Source organism: Schistocerca americana, chromosome 5 (genome assembly GCF_021461395.2).
Source record: "Schistocerca americana isolate TAMUIC-IGC-003095 chromosome 5, iqSchAmer2.1, whole genome shotgun sequence".
NCBI lineage: Eukaryota > Metazoa > Arthropoda > Insecta > Orthoptera > Acrididae > Schistocerca > Schistocerca americana.
In genome coordinates, this window is record NC_060123.1 from 465260695 (window position 1) to 465277160 (window position 16466).

The 16466-nt window shown below is 42.8% G+C and overlaps 1 protein-coding gene across 1 annotated transcript; it reads right to left on the reverse strand.

Moving 5' to 3' along the window:
- Positions 1–563: 563 nt before the first annotated feature.
- Positions 564–16028, reverse strand: LOC124616034 (ejaculatory bulb-specific protein 3-like). Its single transcript, XM_047144252.1, has 2 exons — positions 15775–16028; positions 564–859 (listed from the first exon to the last, which is right to left on the reverse strand). Exons 1-2 carry the CDS (start codon positions 15962–15964, stop codon positions 669–671), a joined length of 381 nt encoding a protein of 126 aa, XP_047000208.1. The 5' UTR covers positions 15965–16028; the 3' UTR covers positions 564–668.
- Between the last annotated feature and the right edge of the window lie 438 nt (positions 16029–16466).

The window sequence follows — 16466 nt, forward strand, 5'->3', positions numbered from 1 at the left end:
ATAATTTCTTCTCAAAGGCAGTTTCGTTTATACGGGCATGTGAACGGAAAATAGGGAGCTAACCTTGTGAATCGATACTGTCCTGTACAAGTACGAGAAACCCCGTGCCTTAATTGGGTTAGATTTAGAGTTAAATTAAACTGTTGTGAAGAAAATTTGCAGTTTGGAATAATCGCATATTGAAAACAATACTGAGTGCACCTATCACTAGCGGCCATACAAGTGAACTGCCTTACTTTCAGATTACGGGTACCCAATTATTGCTCCAGAATTATTATTATTATTATTATTATTATTATTATTATTATTATTATTATAATTTATGAAGCTCGTTGCTAGCCACTCTTAGGAAAAATTCTCCAAAAATATTCAGTAGTCATTCTCTCCTTTGAGTTGTGGAAGACACATACGTCTTCTTACCGAGAAGTTGAAGACACTCTCATACATCTGTCGAGAAGGACTTCGTCTAGAAGGCACACTGTAAGGGGCCAAGTTGTGTCTCCGTAAGCATCTCGAAGGGATTGAGGTACATGGTGGCCGCTCGGATTAAGGTACTGAACAAATAGTCTACGACCACATTTATTAAGTGTATTACAAAAAATATGTTACATATATAATTGATTGTGTCTCTATTTAAGAATCAGAGCAGTGGAGCCTACTGCGGGCCCTCACGACTTGATCTTCTTAATCCTGTCGTCGTAGCGCTTGCGGTACTCTCCGTTGGGGTCGTATTTGGCCTCCAGCTGCTTCCAGAGGTCGGGCTTCTTCTCCAGGAGGAACTTGGCCACCTTCTCCGTGCCCGCCTTCTGCTTCTCGCTGCACTTAGCGCACTCGTTGGTCAGCGCGTCTGGGATGGCCTCTGTAAACAGAAGAGGGAAAACATGCTCACTGTACAACACCAAGCACGGAAAACGGTTTAGATGTATACTTCTATTTCTATACAATCAAGAAAATTAAATATATTTTGACCAACAACGTACATAGTCCAAAAGAAGCTGAATGCTGTATAGCACGGCAAAGACGAATGTAGTACTTGACGAAGCTCTAACCGTCTTGATCACTGTACTAGATACAGCTACGTCCCACTTCTAAATAGCCTTCATTGCAGTTCAGACCTCATGTGGTAAGCGTTCAGATACCTTGGTGAGGTTCTCGAGTACTATATATTTCTAATTAGAGTATATTATCCGTAGCACTAAATAAACGGAAATGTCGATTAGACCGATGCAGGGGCTAACAACAGTCAATGAGAAACTTCGAGTGCTGGCTGGCTCTGGCAATTAAAAGAGCGTTGGTATTCTATGTGACTGGAAAATTATTATTTGTAAGTAAAGTCAAAATATCATTCGCACCTGAATATCCCTAGGTATACTGTTCATATAACTGTTCGATGCATGGCAATTTTTCACCTAAGAACAATAGTAATAATTTACTGTGTGTTTGGGTGATGTTCTTATCGTCGGTTTGTTGTAGAATTCTTGGGAGTATGTTGAAAGTAAGAAATTTCACAGTGAGAGTAAAGGCTCTGTCTACAAATCTGCCAAAATCAAAATTGCACGTAAGACAACCAGACTACATTTTTCTTGACAACGTCCTGTGAACCGTTGGTGCAGGGCAACGGGCGGATTCCATGTTCCTAGAACCGTATGTGGACCGGACGAGGTGGCGCAGTGGTTAGCACACTGGACTCACACTCTGGAGGACGACGGTTCAAATTCGCTTGAGGCAAATGCCGGGATTGTTCCTTTCAAAGGGCACGGCCTACTTCTTGCTCTATCTTCCCCGAATCGAATGGGATCGATGATCTCACTGTTTGGTCCCAACCCCTGTATCAACCAGCCAACCTTACATGGAAAGCGTTTGACGCGATCCCACGCTGAAGATCGTTAACGAAGGTCCGAGCATACGGAATATGTTCTTAGATATGTGATGACCCGAAGACTTCTTAAGTAACAGAACCCAGTACGTTGTTCTGTAGGACGAATTTTCGTCATGGACAAGGGTATTATCAAGAGTCCCCAGGGCAGTGTGATGTGACCACTTTTGTCGACTACATACGTAAGTGCCCTGACAGGGTGAGCAGCAGTCTGCGACTAATTCCTGATGACGCTGTAGTGTAACAAAAAGTATCGCCGTTGAGTGAATATAGGATACTTTCGGCATAAGAAGTCACCCACATACCGCCAACGGCCTTGTCAAAGAGAGCGGAGGAGCGGATATAGGTTCAGGGCACTCTCTTGTCCTAGGGGTGGGAAATTGCCCCTAAAGGCGGAAGAATCAGCAATGATCAACGACATGAGGATGCAGAAGGCAATGGAAACCACTGCATTAAGGACACGTAACGTGTATCCACAGGACATGTGGCCTGTAATTGAAGAAGTGTCATGATGATCTCTCCATTGGCAAAAGATTCCGGAATAGTCCCCCATTCGGATCTCCGGGAGGGGACTGCCAAGGGGGAGGTTACCATGAGAAAAAGATTGAATAATCTACGAAAGGATAACGTTCTACGAGTCGGGGCGTGGAATGTCAGAAGCTTGAACGTGGTAGGGAAATTAGAAAATCTGAAAATGGAAATGCAAAGGCTCAATCTAGATATAGTAGGGGTCAGTGAAGTGAAGTGGAAAGAAGACTAGAGTTTCAGGTCAGATGAGTATAGGGTGATATCAACAGCAGCAGAAAATGGTATAACAAGAGTAGGATTCGTTATGAATAGGAAGGTATGGCAGAGAGTGTGTTACTGTGAACAGTTCAGTGACAGGATTATTCTTATCAGAACTGACAGCAAACCGAGAACGATATCTCAGGTATACATGCCGACGTCGCAAGCTGAAGAGGAAGAGATGTCGAAGTGTATGAGGATATTGAAAGGGTAATATAGTATGTAAAGGGGATGAAAATTTAATAGTCGAGGGGGACTGGAATGCAGTTATAGTGGAAGGAGTAGAAGGGAAGATTACAGTAGAAAATGTGTTTGGGACAAGTAATGAGAGAGGAGAAAGACTAATTGAGTTCTGTAATAAATTTCAGCTAGTAATAGCGAATACTCTGTTCAAGAATCACAAGAGGAGGAGGTATACTTGGAAAATGCTCGGTGATACGGGAATATTTCACTTACATTACATCATAGTCAGACAGAGATTCGAAATCAGATACTGGATTGTAACGTGTACCCAGGAGCACATATAGACTCAGATCACAATATAGTAGTGATGAACAGTAGGCTCAAGTTTAAGACATTATTCAGGAAGAATCAATACACAAAGAAGTGGGATACGGAAGTAATAAGGAATGATGAGATACGCTTGAAGTTCTCTATGGCTGTATATACGGCAATAAGGAATGCCTCAGTAGGTACTAAAGTTGAAGAGAATTGGGCATCTCTAGATAGGGCCATCACAGAAGTTGGGAAGGAAAACATAGGTACAAAGAAGGTAACTGCGAAGAAACCATGGTTAACAGAAGAAATACTTCAATTGATCGATGAAAGGAGGAAGTACAAAAATGTTCCGGGAAACTCAGGAATAGAGAAACGAAACTCGCTGAGGAATGAAATAAATAGGAAGTACAGGGAAGCTAAGACGAAATGGCTACAGAAAAAATGTGAAGACATCGAAAAAGAAATGATTGTCGGAAGGACAGACTCAGCATACAGGAAAGTCAAAACAACCTTCGGTGACATTAAAAGCATGGTTGATAACATTAAGAGTGCAACGGGAAATCCACTGTTAAATGCAAACGAGAGAGTGGATAGGTGGAAAAAAAATATTGAAAGTCTCAATGAGGTGGAAGATTTGTCTGATGTGAAAGATGAAGAAACAGGAGTCGATTTCGAAGAGATAGGGGACCCGGTATTGGATTCAGAATTTAAAAGAGCTTTGGACGGATTAAGATCAAATAAGGCAAAAGGGATAGATAACATTCCATCAGAATTTCTGAAATCATGGGGGAAGTGTTAACAAAATGACTTTTTACGTTGGTGTGTAGATTGCATGAGTCTGGCAACATACCTTCTGACTTTCGGAAAAGTATTATCCACACAATTCCGACGACGGTATGAGCTAACAAGAGCGAGAATTAGTGCACAATTAGCTTAACAGCTCATGCAAACAAGTTGCTGACAAGAATAATATACAGAAGAATGGAAAAGAAAATTGAGGATGCGCTAGGTGACGATCAGTTTGGCTTTAGGAAAAGTAAAGCGACGAGAGAGGCAATTCTGACGTTACGGCTAATAATGGAAGCAAGGCTAAAGAAAAATCAAGACACTTTCATAGGATTTGTCGACCTGGAAAAAGCGTTCGAAAATATAAAATGGTGCAAGCTGTTCGAGATTTTGAGAAAAGTAGGGGTAAGCTATAGGGAGAGACGGGTCATATACAATATGTACAACAACCAAGAGGGAATAATAAGAGTGGACGATCAAGAACGAAGTGCTCGTATTAAGAAGGGTGTAAGACAATGCTGTAGCCTTTCGCCCCTACTCTTCCATCTATACATCGAGGAAGCAATGATGGAAATAAAAGAAAGGTTCAGGAGTGGAATTAAAATACAAGGTGAAAGGATATCAATGATACGATTCGCTGATGGCATTGTATCTTGAGTGAATGTGAAGAATAATTACATGATCTGCTGAACAGAATGAACAGTCTAATGAGTACAGAGTATGGATTGAGAGGAAATCGAAGAAAGACGAAGGTAATGAGGAGTGCTAGAAATGAGAACAGCGAGAAACTTAACATCAGGATTGATGGTCACGAGGTAGATGAAGTTAAGGAATTCTGATACCTGGTAGAAGAATAACCAATGACGGACGGAGCAAGGACACCAAAAGCAGACTAGCAATGGCAAAAAGGGCATTCCTGGCCATGAGAAGTCTACTAGTCTCAAACATAGGCCTTAATTTGAGGAATAAATTTCTGAGAATGTACGTCTGGAGTACAGCATTGTATGGTAGTCCAACATGGATTTCGGGAAAATCGGAACAGATGAGAATCGAAGCATTTGAGATGTGGTGATACAGACGAATTTTGAAAATTAGATGGACTGATAAGGCAAGGAATGAGGAGGTTCTGTGCAGAATCGGAGAGGAAAGGAACATGATGAAAACACTGATAAAGGAGAAGGGACAGGATTAGAGGACATATGTTTAAGACATGAGGGAATGACTTCCATCGTACTAGAGGGACCTGTAGAAGGCAAAAACTGTAGAGAAAGACAGAGATCCATCCAGCAAATAATTGAGGACGTAAGTTGCAAGTGCTACGCTGAGATGAAGAGGTTAGCACAGGAGAGGAATTCGTGGCTGGCCGCATCAAACAAGCCAGAAGACCGATGACCAAAAAAGGAGGTTAAAGATGACTTTTATAGAATTTCTACACTATGTAACTATGTGATCAAAAGTATCCGGATACCTGGCTGAAAGTGACTTATAAGTTTGTGACGTGCTCCATCGGTAATGATGGAATTCAGTATGGTGTTGGCCCACCCTCAGCCTTGATGTCACCTTCCACTCTCGCAGCCGTATGTTCAATCACGTGCTGAAAGATTTCTTGGCGTATGGCAGTCATTCATCACGGAGAGCTGTACTGAGGAGAGGTATCGATGTCGGTCGATGAGGCCTGGCACGAAATCGGCGTTCCAAAACATCCCAGAAGTGTTCTATAAGATTCAGATCAGGACTGTGTGCAGGCCAGTCCATTACAGGGATGTTATTGTCGTGTAACCAATTCGCCACAAGCCGTGCATTATGAACGTATGCTCGATCGTGTTGAAAGATGCAGTCCCCATCCTCGAATTGTTCTTCAACAGTGGGAAGCAAGAAGGTGCTTAAAACATCAATGTAGGCCTGTGCTGTGATAGTGCCATGCAAAAGAAAGTGATGCAAGCCACCTCAATTAAAAACACGACCACAGACTTACACCACCGCCTGCGCATTTTACTGTTGGCACTAAACACTCTGGCAGATGACGTTCACAAGGCATTCGCTATACCCATGCCCTGCCATCGGATCGCCACATTGTGTAACGTGATTCGTCATTCCATACAACGTTTTTCCACTGTTCAGTCGTCCAATCACGCTCCTTACACCAAGCGAGGTGTGGTTTGGCATTTACCGGCGTGATGTGTGACTTATGAGCGGCCTATCTACCCTGAAATCCAAATTTTCTCACCTCCCGCCTGACTGTCGTAGTACTTCCAATGGATCCTAATGCAGTTTAGAATTCCTGTGGTGTGGTCTGGATAGATGTCTGCCTATTTCACATTACGACCCTCTTCAACTGTCGGTGGTCTCTGTCACTCAACAGACTAGATCGGCCTCTACGCGTTTGTGCTGTACGTATCGCTTCACGTTTGCACTTCACTACCACATCGGAAACAGTGGACCTAGGGATGTTTAGGAGTGTGGAAACCTTGCGTACAGACGTATGACACGAGTGACACCCAATCACTTGACTACGTTGGAAGTCCATGAGTTCCCGCGGAGCGCCCCATTCTACTCCCTCACGATATCTAATGGCTACTGAGGTTACTGATATGGAGTACCTGGCAGTAGGTGGTAGTACAATGAACCTAATATGAAAAACATATTATTTATTTTTTTGGTATCCGGATACATTTGGTCACATAGTGTATTTTGCTTTATGTCAGCTTGCACTAAAAGCGAAAAGCATAAATTAATGCAGATATGTATGGAAAAATATTCCTTAATGTTCGAGTATAGTATGAGTGGTGGGTTTCTTGAGACAGTCTCGTCAGTTAAATATTCAGTTGTAACGCTGATGGGCCACAGGAAATGGAACGAACAGGTAAGGTCGTTGCTTTGGAAGGCGAATGGCTGGCCTCGGTTTATTGAGAGAATTCTATGAAAGTGTGACGCATATATAAAGGAGACTGAGTGCATAACGACCCATTCTTGAGCAGGCTACTGCTTGGGTGTTTGGGATTCCCAACGGGCCAGATTAAAGGGAGACATCGAAGTAGTCGAGGAGCGTAGTGCTCGTTTCTCTACCGTTTGGTTCGATCAACGCGGGAGTAATACGGAAATACTACAAGAGGAAGAAACTGGAGTTGGTAATATGTCAGGGAACGTCATCGAATGACGTTACAGACCGCTGAATGTATAGGTGCCAGCGCTGGCTCTGGGCAACCTCTTTGAGAACAAACGGGAGTTCTTACTATTTGCTCTGTGATGCCACTGCACTTGGTTGTGTTTAATCTTTTGTGATGTGCGTGGACACGTTTGACACCATGCTGTTAGGTCTACTGCAAGAAGATTCAATGAACTGGTTTGAAAGCTAATGAAAAACAGACAGTAATGCCTATGGAAATGAAATGTTGTCCGGGAAGCATTCTCTCTAAGGATGCCACAGGATTCAGTCGTAGGCCCACTTTTGTTTTGCTTCAGTGTCAATGATAATTCATCGGTTCAACCTATATGAAAATATTATTTCTATGCTGAAGGTCTCCGATTCACGTAAGTGCCGGACTGACGATATTAATATTAGGATCGTCCAGGTGAATTATGATCTGCCTACAGCGGCAATGTGGGAGCAAAGTCTGGGGCTAAAACTAAAGGCAAAGAGAGTGACAAGTAATCTTATTATCTCATCAGAAATTAATAGTTTTAGGATTCCGCGTATAAGTGCCTCCTATTCTGCTCGATGATATTCCGTTACCATATCATAAAACAGTTAAGAACGTGGAAAGTACTGTCGCCTTGTGCCGGAAGATTTCTGTTCGCCTCTGTGCCCTCAAAAACTTTCGGAACATAATTCAACAAGATATGTGTGATATATAAATTCGCGCAACCACTCGTTCTTCCGAATCTACACTGTTGCGTTGTAATTTAATACACCTCGAGTAGAGAAAACGCTAGAGTGTTGGTACTAACCACTAGTGCTTGTGTGCGTTACATCAGCGAACATCGCCTACAAGACCATGTCAGTGCTTCGTACGCCCTGTTAGGGTAGATGCGGGACAAACAAATTACGGTATGTCCACTTCACCGGCTCTTTCGTGCTCAAACACCCCAGTACATTGCATCAGGGAATAAATACCTGTTATATCATCGTAATCGAAATACCAAATCCTGTTTCACTAGTATCCTAGCTGTGCCCATTAAAAAAACAAAAATATTCGCAGAATCTTTCTTTGTTGTTGGTTTCCGCCCCTGGAAGAAGCTGGCCTAATATCTGGCCACCACATTGAACATCTATTGGCCTGAAATGTCGGGACACACTCTATTCCACTCCGTAATTGAAAACGGAAACCACGTGTGTACGTGTACCTCACCCCTCATGGTAATGTACATGTGCGACAGTGAAAACGACCAATAAAAAGGTTTTAGCATGTGGACGTAATGTGCTGTTCCATTCTCTTCTGTACCTAAGGTCCATCACCGTTCCCTTTGGATCCCTACGTAATTCGGTGCTCTCCGATACACACCATCAAACAGCGGAGGAGTGGTACTCAAGCGTCAACTTTAGGTTACAATATCTCCGGATGTAATTAACATTTTACAATGCAACAAACGGCACTGATTACGTATTTGTTTATATGTTCAGATGTGCTAACAAAACTAACGGGGTTCCATTAAAAAAAAAACGTAGGTTTGTGTTAGAAGACATACTTCCGTGCATTTTTGTATGGTTAGTATTAAACAATTACACTAGCCCCTCTCCTCACGTTCGGTCTGTGGAATCTGTTCGTCAGTATTTGATGTGGTTTACGAAATATATCCAGCGGTAACGTTAGGTGACTCACCCTATATATATATATATATATGGAGATATTTGGTAATAACCTTTCGCCATTATATACTACATATATATGTTTCGCCTTTATACATACATTCATGTATGTTTCAAGTCATATTACGAAATCTTTTATAGACACTGATCTCCCTCTTATCTTGAAGATAAAGTAAGCAAAATTTCGTCAATATCTGAATAAAACTGTAGATTTGTATAGATTATAAACGAGCAAACAGACAAAGAAACGCTCTTCTTTATCTATATAATGTAATGTGAAATATGTAGAACACCTTGTTAACTATAAGAGAGTACCCGATGGCCCTAATATTGCCAGATCAAATAAACAATAAATTAAAAATGAGGTCTATTGGGGAGAAACTTGACGTTTGCTGTTGAATGGGCTGTTTGGTAGTTGTCGATCCGCTCCGTATCGCCGTTGGATGAGAGTGCTGTATATGAGTACCTATCCTCTATAACCTCTCGCAGTCTGTCGGTGTACACATTGCGAAAGATGTCGACAGAACGTAGGCACGATTTACGTTCGCCAGGTTACACAACAAGAAAGCTGCCTATGGTACTTGTAGAAATGTCATGTTTTCCAATTTGTTCAAGACGGAGCCTGCTGTAAACATTTTCTGCTGCAAAAACACCGGTTCACGGAGTCGGCGGAACAGCTCAAGTGCTTCCCTGTAGCCAGTAAGCAAACAGCTGTGTGTGTGTGTGTGTGTGTGTGTGTGTGTGTGTGTATGTGCCAGGCAGCGGTCACTCACACACACACGTGGAGTAGGTCAGTGCTGGCTGGCGGATGAGGTAAGCAAGCGCCATCGCACTTTCTCTGCTGCGGGAATGAGGATGCACCACTTGCTACAGCTGCGTCGGAACTGCGCCACACCGCACCATCTGACCGTCTACACTGGCATTTAGTGTAAGTGACCTGAAACTATGCACCGCCGAGTGACAGATTCATTTTATAGGCCATGAATTTCAGTGTATAATAGCAGAGTACCGGTCAGGCGTGTGGGTCACCAATCTGAAAACGCACCGTTCGGATAACTGCTGGCTGCTGCAGTTTAATGTCCCGCAGTTCTATGTAACAACACGTTATCTCTCATATGACGACAAAAAAGCAGTCGGTCGATTATCGACAAGAATGCTGAAGCGTCTACCTCTCGTTGTCCATGATTATATGGGCAATGTTTGTGCATGACACACCCAATTGGGAGAGCGAGGTTGACAACTGAGTGCCAGGGGATGGCCTGATGAGGGTACGTATTAACCAAAATCGGCACTCAATAGGCCTTTACAAAATGGAAATTGTTTTCCTGATTATGTTGAACTCTGCTTCGACCCTCAATATGGCGGGAAATTTTGATGTGGTCTGCAACCGAAATGATTTGTTGACCAGTCTGAAAAATAGCGGAGTCTGTCAGCCATTGTTTTCACGCTTCCAATTTCGAGACTATGTGGTCAGTTTCTCACAAGAATGACTCCTCGCCAGACGACAGATTTTGGTGTTCAACCGTGAAACACGTACTTCTTTATTTCATAAACCAAATACCAATTTTCATGTTTCTAGCTCAAAATTGTCTTAATAGCAATGTATTTAATAAAAAAAGCCTTTCATCAGCTGCTTCTCGTCTCTTCTTATACGTCGCCTGCAACGTAAGATCAACGTAGTTACCAAATTCAAGTTTCTTTCCTTAACGGTTTGGGCTGGGCGCTAATGGGTCAGTCAGTCAGCCAATCAGGACATTTCCTTTTATATACAGCGTTATTCTTATTAACGTTTAAGATCACTCGAAGCGACGTAGATGCCGGTGCGACAATTAATTTAATATAAGACGCATGGATATAAGGCAATACCTCAAAATTTAATGACAAGTATTGAACATGTGACGTCACCAGATGACGTATCTCGCCACACGTGTAGCTGTTGGGCTTGTCGACCCTACATTAACCAGTAGGGGGCAGCGCTACACATCGCTGCACAACAGTGAAAAATTTCTAACACTTTTTGTAAATATGATCTGTTGTAGACGCATTGTTACAAAATTACTGTCCTCCCACTAACCAAGCAGAAGATGTTCTTATTTTGCGTTTCTTTCCTCTTTCCCTTTTTTTTTTTTGTTTACAGACATTATTTAGTGTAGGAAACGTACGTCGTTCACTGGTAACGACACAATTCCGGCCGGCCGGGGTGGCCGAGCGGTTCTAGGGGCTATAGTCTGGAACCGCGTGACCGCTACGGTCGCAGCTTCGAACCCTGCCTCGGGCATGGAAGTGTGTGATGTCCGTAGGTTAGTTAGGTTTAAGCAGTTCTGAGTACTAGGGGACTGATGACCTCAGATGTTAAGTCACATGGTGCTCAGCGCCATTTGAATCATTTTGACACAATTCGGAAGCTTCTACTCATTTAGTAGTGACTCAATACGGTAAGTTTTTGTTGTAGTGTACTTTGCAATAAACCAGCGGAGACCGCGAATCCAGTAAATAAACCTGAGCTCCACGCATTTAAGTCGCGCACGTAGACCCGGAGCTAGTGACAGACCCATGCCTTGTTGAGGCACCTCATCTGGTGGCGTTACATGTTCAGTACTCGTCACACACTTCTGGGGTATTTCCCGACATTTGCGGTCACATGTGTCTTATATAGAAATTACTTGTCTCAGCATCACCTTTCTCGCTTCGGGGGTTTTTAAACGTTAGTAACAATCATCCTGTACAGAGATAAGCTTAGTCAACTGAAAGAAAGAAGGGGAAAGAGTACGGAGAGACAAAAACAGCGATTTCCTCGTTATCAGGCTGAAAGATAACACCTTTCAGTTATTATGACAAGGTTATTGCGATGATAACAAAGAAATGCTGCAGCTTATTGTACACGAACAGCATGATAGGTGGCAGCAGAAGAGAAGAATGTAGAGGTTGTCTTAGTTTTGTGAAGAGGTACAGTCGGCGAACGATACAGATCGGGCCTCGTTCTACAGTTATAATGAAATTGTATGAAATTGATGCAGAAGACTACCTGCGCAGCTCAGAGCACTAGGCCGTCTGCAATGAGCACATTATGATAATGCAGTCGCTCTAAGCCTAAGACAGGCGCACTTGCAGCAGGAGTCCGGCTTGCAGACGTGCAGCTAGCTAGTCCGGCAGGGTCCGTGCCCGGTGACTCACCGCAGTGAAAGCGACAGCCCGGTACTCGCACAGGCCGCACTCGCCTAGGTCACTGGACCCGCCAAAGGCCAGCGTGCAGACTGGTAGTGCAGCCATTCGGCGGCGCCATGCGTGAAGTGGGCACAGAAGGGAAGAATTAGGGGACCAGAGGTCGCCAGCTTAGAAGCGGTTCATCCGTGCAACACGTAGCCTGCTACGGGCCCTGCTATTTCAATGGCCCCGCAATCGCACTACCCTGTATTTCAGGTGAATATTAACCGTCAGCGGTTTTGAACTGAAACTAGAAACAATCTGTGTAGTATGAGTAAGATTATGTGTACGTATGTTAACAGTACCCGAAATAAGAGATCGGTAGTATAAACATGAGTGTGTTTTTGAACATTTGAAGAACACATTTCTCTTTATTAACAACGTTTTAACTATTACGTACTGGCATAATATTTTTATTACCATATTACGACCTTACAACACAGTGTTGTTGATAGAGACTGTTTGACTTACATTGTCGCCGAGCGAGGTGGCGCAGTGGTTAGACACTGGACTCGCATTCGGGAGGACGACGGTTCAATCCCGCGTTCGGCCATCCTGATTTAGGTTTTCCGTGATTTCCCTAAATCACTCCAGGCAAATGTCGGGATGGTTCCTTTGAAAGGGCACGGCCGACTTCCTTCCCCTTATTTTCGTAATCCAATGAGGCCGATGACCTCGCTGTCTGGTCTTCTTCCCCAAACAACCCCAACTTACATCGTCAGTAGAGATTTCCTAAATACCATTTGCTGAAATAACCTTGCACCAGACGACGTAGGCTGCTGAGCGAAACATTCTTACAATCATAATTCGTTATAATTTAGATTACTGATAATCTAGCTCACTTAGTGCTGCTTATGGGGTCCTGTTTTTGTTCGATTTTCTGCTTTTCCCCCCTTCTACAGAGCGCTCTTTCACTAGAGTTGACTCCCACCTTTCAACGCATTTCTGTAATACTTACTTGCATACGTATTTACATATGCCAGTATAATATTCTCTCTTGCCGAATGTTGCAGTGTTGCATCTTTCGCTGATAAACAAATAACTCGTCAGCCGAAAATGTTTGGAGACAGGATCGAGAAAAATCAGAAAAAAAGTTAAGGCGGTGTTTTAATGGTTCAGCTGTTCTCCACGGTCTTCTCGCACTAGAGTGCAACACCCATACCGTTTATACAATTACGTAAAACTGTCAGAAACGTCCTTTTTTCGGTCACACTAACTTGAATGTAGATTATGTGGTCATAGTTTTCATGTCAGTTTCCGCAATTTGTCGTTTTGTGGCACGTTCGTCTTGATAACACCATGTCTCGTCACCCGTGGTGATTTTTTCCAGATTAGAGTTTTTTCCAGAAACGAGTGTATTACGATCAAGTCGCAGAAGGCTTCCACACTTCGTTGTTTTTGTTCGGGAGTCAGTATGTTTGGGAAACATTGTGCACAAAAGTTTCTCTTGTATTCTGCTGAATGCCTGGAAAACTTATATGTTATTGCATTGCGATTTGTGACGCAACAACGTTGACAAACTGCAGGCTCAGGTCCACTACTTAACACTGCGTGCTCACAACGAACTGATCGAAAGCACATCTGTTATTTACACAGTTAAAGCTGCCACCGTAGTCGCTTATACGCCAAGAATAAAATCAGGGCCGGCCGATGTGGCCGAGCGGTTCTAGGCGCTTCAGTCCGGAACCGTGCTGCCGCTACGGTCGCAGGTTCGAATCCTGCCTCGGCAATGGATGTGAGTGATGTCCTTAGGTTAGTCAGGTTTAAATAGTTCTAAGTCTAGGGACTGATGACCTCAGATGTTAAGTCCCATAGTCCTTAGAGCCATTTTTTGAATAAAATCAATCTCGAAACTTTTTGACGGATGGTGTATACGTCATGCTCCACTGCCTGCTGGTTCACAGCGTTTTGCTGCTTAAAATTGTCCAGTGGAGTGTGCTGCTAAATTTTGTAGCATACAAAAGTCTAAACTTATTAAGTCTATAATACAATGCATTTTGCTTTTTAATGTTTGCTTTGATTAACTTAATAGCAGCACTGAATGAGCTTGATCATCACTAATACAAATTTAAACGATATCTGACTGTCTGGCTGTTTCGCTTAGCAGCCTACTATGATTGGTGCGAGGGTATTTCAACACAGGAGTTTTATGCGAGCTCTGACAAAAACATACAACGAAACATTCTCTGCCAACAATACTGTATGCATGTCACCCTGAGACGGCGGGCAATGATCATTTGTCCTCTCAGATAACTTGAGCGATGGTAAAATCATGGAACCGGATGTGGACATATGACCATTGTAAGTTTTGTATAAGATTTCTTACTATTCGCGAGGGTTATGTGTCCACATTCATTGTGGACTTGGGATTGACAAAGTGATAGAAACTGGCAGGAAGCTAGGAAGAAATTTAAATCAACAGCCTGTTGGAAACAACGACATCTTTTAAACTGCATTGACCGAAATCGATTTTAGGAGATCCAAGGTGGAATCCTCCAAACGTTTAGTTTTCTCAGAAACTGTCTTCCACAATTGAGGAGTTGTTCTACTGAGCACCGACGTAAGCCTCAAAGAGTCAAGAGCCTTGTCAACACCTGGATATATTCAGGCGGAGTAAACTTCTCAATTGGATGATCATCAAGACGGAAAAAATACGTTTTATTCCCCTGAAATGGGTTAAGTAAAGCTAAATCAGAATGAGGATATGATGTTACTAAGTCTACTTATCATGAAGTCATAACCGTTGTTGTAAGTTCATCGAGCAAAAATCGTTCAGAAATGAAAGTTCGTGTGTTACTTTGCCCATTTCTAGTTTCTAACTCGAAGAGAAAAAAAGTGCGATGCAATAAAAAGGAGAAAATGGACTAATAACATAAAGAGTAATAATAATAATGATAATTATTAATACTTACTCGACCACTCTTCTTAGTTCTATGTGATATGAATGCCGCACAACTAATCGGAATTGAATCATATCATTGTTTAAAAAATAACTTCTGCCGTGGTCATATTGCAATGTATTAATGACAACCATACATTTCACAGATGACATGTATTCTTGATAGAGGCATGGCGGTCTAACGAATAAATTATGTAACTAGATAACATAGAATACAAGATTAGGATTAGCAAATTGAAGACGGCGATGAACAGTGATGGAAGTGAGAATATCGGCTTGCTAAACATCAAGAATGGTAATAATATAAGAAGTGAACGAGTACTTCTTTGTAAGAAGTAAAATTATGTTGATGATCGAAGGACGAAGGGCGTCACGAGCAGATTAACGATGTCAACAAAAATACGTATCTGTTGCATGCAGGAGTTTACGTATTGTCAAATATTGCCAAGGAATTATGGATCAAGTTCTGGAAACAATATGCTTCGATCACAAAACTGCGTGGTAGGGTGGATCATGGGAAAGCCAGGGCAGAACCTGAAAGCAATGAAAATATCGTGCAACAGAAGTACATTAAAAATCAAGTAAACAGACAAATTTCGTAGGGTGCAGCGTCTGAAAGAGCGAATGAGGAACGTGAGAGGACTAGCCTCATCAAAGGAAGAAACTGGAGTGTGGGATACAAGCAGAAGCATCAAGGAGCAGTAAGAAGAAAAGGAGGGGACAGTTGTCGGAGAAACAAAAATTAGAGATTCGAAGTAGAGATTATGTAAGCTGAATAAGTTATGTAGAGATGGAGAGATTGGTGGAAGGTAGGAAGAACTGGAGAACTACATTAGACCAATTGGAAGTCATTGGACTTGAAAAATGAAAACATATTCTGCGTGTATGGGAAAGTGACGGGTGTGTCGGGGTACGTACTCTTCAGCTCCTTGGCATCAGGCGTGCAGTTACGGTCGTCCGCGTCGAGCAGGCACTGCGCGTATTTGTTGAGCAGGCGGTCGTTGTTGAGGATGTCGTCCAGGTTGACGCTGTCGAACTTGGTGGTGTACTTGTCCTGCGCCGCCACCAGCGCCCCGAGCATCAGCAGCGCGACAAACGTGCGGACCATGGCGATGCGGCTCACCTGGTACTGGTAGTGGTACTGGTACTGATACGGCTACCGTGTGTGTCGCGGCGAGAGCACCGCTCGCCTTATATGCGGCCGTCGTCCCCGCCACACGCCGACGCCCATGCGTCCTACTTACACCCTCCACTGCAGCAGCACAGCCACTGCCATGCCATACACTTCAGCTTTTGCTCTCTGCCTCTCTCTACCTTCTCTCTCTCTTCCCTCCCTGTTTCACATTGTCAGATGCAATTTTGAGGTATTGTTAATATTTATTCATTCTTTTCGCAAAACTGGGTTTATTATTAATTTAATTATTTCCCTAAATTAAAGTTACAAGGTCATCGTGTAAGAAATGCATAACACAAATGATAACTTCAATGTAATTTATTTACCGACCGTTTTCAGTCCAGAATCAAGGTCATGTTAGTCAAATATGCAATTATGAAATATTACGTATCATACATGTCTTGAAATCCAAGGTATACAATTTAAGTCACGGAGA